This window comes from Poeciliopsis prolifica, unplaced genomic scaffold (genome assembly GCF_027474105.1).
Source record: "Poeciliopsis prolifica strain line A6 unplaced genomic scaffold, Auburn_PproV2 SCAFFOLD022, whole genome shotgun sequence".
Classification (NCBI taxonomy): Eukaryota; Metazoa; Chordata; class Actinopteri; order Cyprinodontiformes; family Poeciliidae; genus Poeciliopsis; species Poeciliopsis prolifica.
Window position 1 is genome coordinate 1,630,727 of NW_026562397.1, and position 9,149 is coordinate 1,639,875.

At 38.0% G+C, this 9,149-nt stretch overlaps 1 protein-coding gene across 3 annotated transcripts; it reads left to right on the top strand.

Moving 5' to 3' along the window:
- Positions 1-500: 500 nt before the first annotated feature.
- On the top strand, positions 501-8,990 carry LOC129369981 (Na(+)/H(+) exchange regulatory cofactor NHE-RF3-like). 3 transcript variants are annotated; one of them, XM_055045701.1, is made up of 12 exons: positions 501-519; positions 1,463-1,513; positions 2,595-2,691; positions 3,104-3,165; positions 3,244-3,455; positions 4,524-4,595; positions 4,992-5,124; positions 5,490-5,629; positions 5,725-5,932; positions 6,473-6,669; positions 6,739-6,858; positions 7,436-8,990. In XM_055045701.1, the coding sequence occupies exons 2-12, from the start codon at positions 1,498-1,500 to the stop codon at positions 7,466-7,468; spliced, it is 1,290 nt and encodes a 429-aa protein (XP_054901676.1). In that variant the 5' UTR covers positions 501-519; positions 1,463-1,497; the 3' UTR covers positions 7,469-8,990. The 3 variants fall into 3 exon arrangements, with proteins under 3 accessions (XP_054901676.1, XP_054901674.1, XP_054901677.1); XM_055045699.1 differs by lacking the exon at positions 501-519 and adding an exon at positions 560-586; XM_055045702.1 differs by lacking the exon at positions 501-519 and adding an exon at positions 560-586 and having other exon boundaries at positions 5,493-5,629.
- Positions 8,991-9,149: the final 159 nt, after the last annotated feature.

The following is a 9,149-nucleotide window of genomic DNA, read 5'->3' on the forward strand; positions in this document are numbered from 1 at the left end:
GACAAATATTAGTCATCCCTGCACAAATGTGGTCTTTGTGGAATTGTGGCAAGAAGAGGAAGTCATTGTTGAAAGTACACTTGTAAGAATTCCACTTCGCAGTTTACCCGAAGCCGTGCTGGACACTGGTCAGACCAAAACAAAACTGGTCTGACCAATTCTTGGTCAACATGCAAACTGTTACGTGAGAACGAACACTGCACCTCACTGTGTGTTAGTTAGTGAATGACATAAATGTTAAAAATAAATAACAGTTTTAGTGAGATTTTTATGTTAAGAAATTAAAAAATATTTTAAATGTGCAGAAAAGGGGATAAAAATGTGAAATCAGAGGATATTTAGTTACATTTAACTTCAGTTTGAAATTGTTAAAATTCTAAAGATCAATAAAGTTGACCTCCAGAGTCTCCTTGCGTGATCTCATCTTAAAGGTAGCTGTGATGAGTTGTCTCCCCTCCCTTTAGAGCTACAGCGTCTTTGTGATCAGAGATCCTGAAAACAATGAAAAGAGAGAAGCAGGTAAATGTGTTTTCAGAGCGGTAGGAGATTGTAACTGAAAGCACATCTCTGTCTGTTCTCCTCGCGAGTAAGAAAGAATCTAACTCTTTTGTCTTTCCTGTCTTTGTTAATGTGTTTTATAGGTGTTTAACATTTTTGGGTTAACTTCACTTTATCAAGTGAAGTTACTCATTAAAACTTGTTTTAATTGTGGAGCCTTAAGTTTTTGTAAAGGTGTAGCAGAGACTAGAACCAAACTCATATCTAAACATTTTAAACTTAGTTTGACTTCTGTGGGTCTCAACAGAAAAGCACATTTGTTATGCATTGCTATGTACTAGTTAGTCGTGGTTCCCTCAATAATGAAATGGGATTCCACCCTTGTGCAGGAGAAAGAAGGACTTGTCTATGAAGGAGTTGTTGCTGCGCTGACAAGTCAAGACTAATCATGGTTCTGTTCTGAAAGTGGCTTTGAGTAGCTATAACAGATAACAAACCAACACTGGTAAAATATAAATAATGACAGGTGTCCCTCTAAAACTTTAGGGACTAAAAGAAAAAGCTGTTTTCAGCAAGGTGGTATAAAAGCTAATCTTGAAATTGTTGTGTGGCTCTTTACAGAGATAAGCTTAATTTGGCTCTTAATGCAGAACTGGTTCCCCACCCTGTGTTAGTCAGTACTTATCTATCAGGTACTAACTCAGTAATAGACTGGATGGATACTTTGCGTATGGAGTATTGAGTACATTAATCAGTACTGTATTGTGAGGTGTGCTTTAGTTTTAAGATGCCTTTGATCCTGTACTGTAAAAATAAAAATAAAACAAAATCCTGCAGCTTTCCACCATAAGGACCAGGCTGAGTTCACAATCATTTTCAAAGTGTAGGTCAATATTTAACGTAAGGTTTTGTGAAGAAAGGAGTTACTATCTCACCTGCTGAGTTGTGAACTTTGTCCCTTCAGTTCCTCTTTATGAGTCGCTGAAAACAGAGAACTCCATGTCTTCCTCTAAAGGTAGGCTGGCTTTTTCTTCTTTCTTCCTCCAACTGATTTACGTCGCCTTTGTGCTATTTATGCATTCTTCTGCAGACAAAAGTTTTAATACGTTCATGACTTCTTGGCAAGTTCATAAAAATATGAGTCTAGTACCAGCTAAAGCTACAAAAATGATCTCAAATAGTAGTAAATACAGCACCATCTCTGAAGTGTCTTCCATTGTTATGATTTTTAATTTAAAAAACTATGAATCTGACTCCAGCACTAGTGGTTAAAGTTTTATAGTGTGGCATTATCTAAATCAAAATCTGATAGTTAGGTCCGAGCAATAGACGCACTGCGAAGGCCTATTGTAATCACAAGATTTTCTTATTCATTTACATGTCTGTGTATGTCCATAAAGTAGCTAAATGCTGTCTATTTTTTATTAAAAAAAACTTTAATACCAGCCCTCTTAATATTTTAAGAAAACATTTGGTAAATCAATTAACCAATGATGCCATTATTTTCATGAGCAGTATAAACAAAACTCCTTACATCTTTAATTTTTTCGATATTTTCAAAAGCCTCTTGTTTGTGAGTCGTTTTGCTCATTCTGACTGAGATTTAGAACATCCCAATCAAAACTTCTATCTAATATTTGGCCAGATTTATTTCTGAAAATATGAGTGAAGAATGAAAGACAAATTGCATGGATGGTGATAGTCAATTTATGATTGATTGTTATCCAGCTTCCTATCAACATTGGAAAATTTTGTACCACTAAAAAATAACTAATTTTTCCCATATATTAAATGTATCCTGAAGTATGATTTTATGATGCAACATCTCCCTGTCAAACTTTCAGTTTCACCAGCAAGTGTTATTTGTATTGGAAGACTTGGTACAATCATAATTTTACATTGTACATTTCACCCATATGTAATGACTGCAATATCACTGGCATTGTTTGATTAGGATTGGATGATGAAAGATGTTTGGTCAGTAATACTCCAGTCGACAGATAGATGGCTAACTTTTGCTTAATGATGCTTTCTGTTGTAAATAGGAATAACAATTATTATTAATGCCGGTCCTAAACATGCTGTGTTATGTTTAGTTCTAGGTGCTTTGGCTCAGTCAAAAGCTGTTCCTTGTTTACCAGAGTCTCATTGTCACGTTCCACCAGGACACCAGGATGTGATGGACTGTCCTCGGTAAGTCAACTATTCATCCTTTGATTATACGCCTCTTCTTTAACTTTGCTGTTGATTCAAACATTTTCAGAAATAAATTCTTGAGTAATTTGTTTCGTCTGGAACGTTGGAGTTGTTTCTTTCCGATATACATTGTGTTCGGACCTGTTTGTGTCTGACTGGTGTTGTAGTCAGACTTCAGTCCCTTTGGCTCTGCAGCTTTTAGGTCTTGCAGAAACTCCTGCTGAAGGAGTTTCCTATCAGAGAAACTCACTTCCGTTATATTTGGCAGCATACCTCTCTTACAGACAGAAGCCTATATATTATTAAACATCAATAAATTCTACCAGTATTTGAAAATATTTTCAAATATATTTTATGTGGTTATCTGGCCCAATTTGATCATTTCATTTATTTATTTTTATTATTTTAGTTTCACCTTCAACCCAAAGGAGGGGATTGATAATCCAGCTCTGGTCATCACTGATGATTTAGGTGAGTGTTGTTGTGTTTTTTGTTCTTTAATCACATTTTAGTGCGAGATAAATGTTACTTATTCAACTGTATGTCCAGAACCTGACCAGTGCCTGGTGCCCCGCCTCTGTCAGCTGAAGCGTGTGGAGGGTCAGAGCTTTGGGTTTCACTTACACATGGAACAGAACAACCATGGCATCGTAATTAGAGAAGTGGAACCTTGGAGTCCTGCAGAGCACAGCGGCCTCAGAGGCGGAGAGCGACTGCTGGAGGTCAATGAGACGTATGTGGGCAATATGGACTTTTTCAAAGTAAGTGTCCGGACTCCAGCTCATATGTTCCCCGCAGATGACGGGGAATATATAACCAACGTATCATATAATATACATACGCAATCTATAGAAGCTTGGAGGGTATGATGCTGGAAGATGAATGGTATAGAAATCTTTTCAGAACTATTTTTCCACCATCTTTCCTGCTAAAGACATTCTTATGCTCACTTAAATGTCCTCACCATCTCCAACATTTTGCCATGATATGAGCACCAAGGTGCTTTGTGAATAGATTTTCTCTAAGAAAATTCTTACAATTCCAGAAATTCTAAGAATTTTCCTGAAAGGACGTCTCTGGGATTCTTTGAGAACACAGTCCTGGATTTGATTGTGTTCTTCAGTCCTGTCTATCATCCATTCTCTGTCTCTCTGTGAACTTATTCTTAGTGTTGACTCAAATGGCAATGTCCCAATATTTTTGAGTCTCAGGAGATGGATGTGAGTTGACAGAGATAGAGAGAGACAAGTCTCAATATTGTCCAAGAACGATAAGCGACAGGGATGCTGAATACACCACTTTCCTTCTCTGACCTCCAGTCCCATCCTGTCAGATCTCTATCAGAGGATGGGACGGACGGACGGACGGACGGACGGACGGACGGACAGACAGACAGACAGACAGACAATCAGGAAATGATGAGGAGATCTATCTGAAAAGATCTCAGGACTCTTAGAACCTGAATGAATGACATGTTGAGTTATTATACAACCAAAACTTCATGTCCAATATGTTTTCTGTAAGTAGATGTTTGCTGTTGGTGTTTTCATTGTTTGTGTTTATATTTGTTAGTCTGGTTTATTGTTTGTTTATTTTTCATATAGCTACCTGTAAATACTATGTAGATTAGTTTTATTCAAGTTATGGCTCCAGGACTCGTCTTCTGACAGGAACAAGTCACAGAAATTAACTCACAAAACATGTAGTGGAAAATAATTTGTCTGAGTAGCCGTCCTGTCATGTTCTCCAGTCTGTTGTCTGTGTGTCTGTAGTGGCTGTATGTAAGATATAAAATGCATAATTGATGCATTTTCCTTCATCTTCCGCAGGTTGTGAGAAAGATCCAGTCGTGTGGCTTAGACTTGTTTCTTCTGGTGCTACGGAGGGAACAGTATGAGCAGGTACTGCTGCTAAAGACCTGCTTGGATTGGATCACTGTGATATAAAGGCCACTAGAGCTGGAAAGACAAAATCGATTGATAAAAATGTCAACACAACTTTTGTTTCTTTTACATAAAATAGTCCTGAACCTTTGTTGCGTGTTTGTAGTACAATTGTAAATCTGGTACACAAGTTATATCCACAAACTGACGGACAACAGAGCTGCTGGTTGGACCACAATGTTTTCAGCTAAGCTGCATGATTGACTAAGTCTTGAGTAGGGTTGATTGAGCTTCATTTAGCAAAAGCATATTTGGAATTGGAAAAACTATGTAATTATATGAGCGTTATTGTTACTGCACCGTGCGTAATCTTCATTCTCCACTTTGCTGAATCCTCCTGTTGTGCCTCATCAGGCAGTGGTCATGGATTTAGACCTACAACAGCTTGCTAAAGCCACCAAAGGAGACAGGTGGACTCGCCCAAGACTGTGTCACATCACCAGACACCCAGATCATGGACTGGGGATGACTGTCTTACCAATTACTGGTAACTTCCACTCACGATTTGACAGTTGTGTTTGTTGGCATCCTCAGATAACAGTAAGCAGGCTTTGTGACCTCTGTCCTCTGAGACGGTGGAAGGATATTTATTCCAGTTTTCTTTTGTCTGTCCATTGTCCCTTTGTCTTAAGTTGATCTAAATGTTTCTTGCTTATTACACTACTGTCCTTATGATTGTGTTTTGTATTCAAAAACAGAAAAAGTTTACCATTTTCCTACAGCAAGCTTTTTATTAACATAACTTGTAATTAAAAATCATATTAACTGATTTGCCTTGACTTTCCTGGAATTCTGTTGCTTAAGATAGATAGTAGGGCGTACTTACCATACAATTTCTTGTGAACGTGTCAGAAGGTCAGAGGGGTCGATACATGGTGAACACGGTACCTGACGGTCCAGCAGAGGAAGCTGGTGTCCACTTTGGAGACATTTTGGTCTGGATCAATGGAGTCTCTGTGTCAAAGCTCACAACCACCAATCTGAACAGAATTGTAGGTACATCCTGCCCTCAGTGCTACCTGACATGATTCATTGGTTGAGTAGGAGTCTTCTAAGATTGTTTTCAGATTGTGTGTTTGGTTGTCAGGTAAAGAAGAGTGGGAGCTCAGTGACAGTGCTGGTGATCGACAGTGACAGTGAGTCCTGCTATCTGAGGCGGAGGATGCCCATCCTGGCTACGCTGGCAGAAAGCAACAACCTTCCCTACTACGCTAAGAACTTACATTTGCTGAAAAGACCTGATGGATTTGGTTTTTTGCTAAGACAAGAGCGAGTGGAGGCCCCTCAAAAGATCGGTGAGCAACACAGGAAACAACAACCCACTCCTGCAATCTGTCTCTGACATGAACATGAACTCATCCATTTACAGAAACTCATACATTCAGCTGATGAAATAACCTCAGGATTTTTTTTAGACTAGACCATTTTTTTCTCACATTTTCCATTAGTCATTCTGATTTGACTCAACCGCTACAGAAAGCTACCAAAGAAATAACAAGAACACTTTGAAACTCCAGTTACAAAAGTGAAACCATGTTTATAACATTTCTACATCCACCTAAAAATGTTCCAGGTTCTTTCTGGTTTTGACATCCTTGCCTTCCATACACTTGGTGCTAACTTTTTCTTTTTTTTTTAACACTGCTGTAGTCCCTTTAAATCTTACTGAAACCGTTCAGTACAAGCTGGCAACATTTTGTGCCGTAGTTCTGATTGGGTAAACAAAGAAAACGGCACATTATTCATGTCAGTGACCTCAGACACTTCACCCTGACAAATTCACCAACAGAGCAAATGTACGTCCAATAAACAGCTGCTGTTTCCATTTCCCTCAGCTCATGTACTGAGGGAAGTGGATGTGGGGAGTGCAGCAGAGGAAGCAGGTATGGAGGATGGCGAACTGCTGCTGGCCGTCAATGGTGACCTGGTTGAATCCTTGGAACATGAGGAAATTGTCAGACTGATCAGAAAGAGTGGTGACAAAGTCACACTGACATCTATGTCTGTGCAAGGAAGAAAATATTACAGAGAGGTAAGTCAAATAATATAAAATATTGTTAAGCAACTTCTATATTTAGTCTGGATTTCTCCTCTCTGACAGTTAGGAGTTCCTCCTCTCTTGTTCCATGAAGAGTATTCTCCAAACTGCAACAACACAACCAGCAATCAGGATGGACGGGATACAGTCCACCTGGATCACTATGGAAACGTAATCACACAGGTATGTAAACAGTAGCTGAAATATGCTTCAGCTCCAGTGGCAGCTCATCTAAAGTTAACTGACCAAGTAAAACATAGATACCTCTGCAACATGACGTGTCAACCACTGACTGATGTTAAACCTAGAAAAAGAAAGTTTGCTCAATTGTTCTCAATTTCATTCCACCCTCAATTCTGGCTAAATCATGTCCACATTTAGCTATTTAAGCACTAGATATCGCTTTATTTTGAAAGGCTCTGGATAGCACTTAAAACTGTGATATCCAGTTTAAAGTCATGCGATATATTACGGCTGATATCACAGTTAGTCATTATGACTTTGTTTAAAATTAGCCCAAATTATTTCAAAGTGTAGTTTTTTTATTTATTTATTTTTTTTCAGTTAATTTTGTCAGTAGTTTTTTTTCCTCATATTTTGTCCCTCTTGTGTTCGTTTTCTATGCTCAGGACTCATTTATTTTGAGCAGTTATTCCGTTTTAAACTTTGCTCTCGTCTTGTTGATGGTATCATCGGCACCTCATGCTATTCATAATAATTTGGAGAAACTGCATGTGTGAATTATCTGTTGTTTCTCCAGCTGTCAGAGAGAACAGAGGATGTTTTTCTGTGATGAGAAAGATGTGACCAAAGCGATCAGCAGTTGGAGGAGGAAGCTGGACGGGTCAGCAGGAGCCGATGCGTCAGGATGGAAATGTGATGTTTGCAATTCACCTGTTCAGAAGAAGGCGTCAAATGAATCATTGCAGCACAGTCGTCTCATTTAGTAGGGTATATCTACATTGTCTTCAAATATCTTATGCAGTAGAAAAAGATATTAAACAGAAAAATAATCAAGGCCAGTGTCAATTCTCATTATACACTGCATTTGCATAAAGCATGAACTGATCAAAGACCTTTTAAATATCTGAACAAACATCTTATTTGTTGGTTCCTACAGTGTTGGAATTAGATTTCTTTAAAATGTTAAAATGTGCTTTTTTTTTCTTTGTTTGAAGTGATTTTAACTGAAAAACCCTGGAGGTTTTTTTTAAACACTGGATGAAATTGACATTAAAACTGTAATGGTGTGTGTGTGTACGTATACAAAGTTGGGGAAACCAGAAGTTTTTCCTATTATTGTGGCAAATACAAACATGTTTCTACTGGCAATATTGACCAAACCAAAACAAAATCAGTTTGGTCAGATTTAACCACAGACTGAGATAAAAGGAACATGCATCTTTCTATTTGGTGAATGTAAACTTCTGGTTTCACCTGTAATTATATGTATTTTATTTCTAGAACAGTCGTGGAAAAGGAGAGATGACATTTTTAAAACGTTATATTGTCTTCACCAGTATTTTCCAGATGAAAATATTTCTGTAAATATCACTTTCTTTTACATGCTTTATTTAATGAACTGCAAATTCTATTTGCATCTGATTAAAAAGACCAAATTGTGATTGGGAAGGTTCTCGAATTGTTAATTAGTGGTTAATCTCTTATTTAAAGTGTAATTATTGCAAAAAATAAAATACTTGACATAGAAACAAAGCAACAGCAAAATACATAAAACATAGGAGATGTAATCTGCACCTTTCGGTTGTCATAAAAATGGTCTGTTGATATCGACCCTTTGCAACTGCAATATTTAATCGTTGAAGGCGGCGTGTCTGATGTCGAAGTGAGGAACTGGAACCAAGAACAAAGCAACTGAAGCTGTTTGTTCTTTGCCAGTGGAGCCATGGATCCTACTTGTCTGTGAATGCAACACGTCTAGTAGAGGATCATAGACAGTCGTATTTACCAGCGTTTTGAAATAGCCGGCTAAGAGGAAGAGCAGTGCCTCCTTCCTCCTGAGGTGTTGATCAAATTGCTGACTCACGTTCCTGCATGAGTATCATAAATTCACATCACATGATTTATATCACTGTCATTAACAGACTTGCAAGCGAACAAAAGATTAAATGCTAATCTGTTTTTTATAGATATTTGGCTACATGACAGTGGAGCATTTCCTCCATGGTCACTAATGCCTTGACGCGCATCTTCTCCATCACGGGTATATTTGATATCTTTTTGATCATATGCACTTATAAAACCTTAACAGCCTTGATCTTCATACCTTGTAAAAACGATTCACTCCAAATCTGTAATCTTGGGCCGACATGATGATAGACGGCTGCTGTCCATCAACCTCATCAAGTCAGAGAATAAAATAGCAAGTTTGATTTGCATACATGTCCATTTGTGAAACTAACCACGTTTTGACCTTTAAGGTAAAATCAACTCAAAAGAAGCAACATTGACTA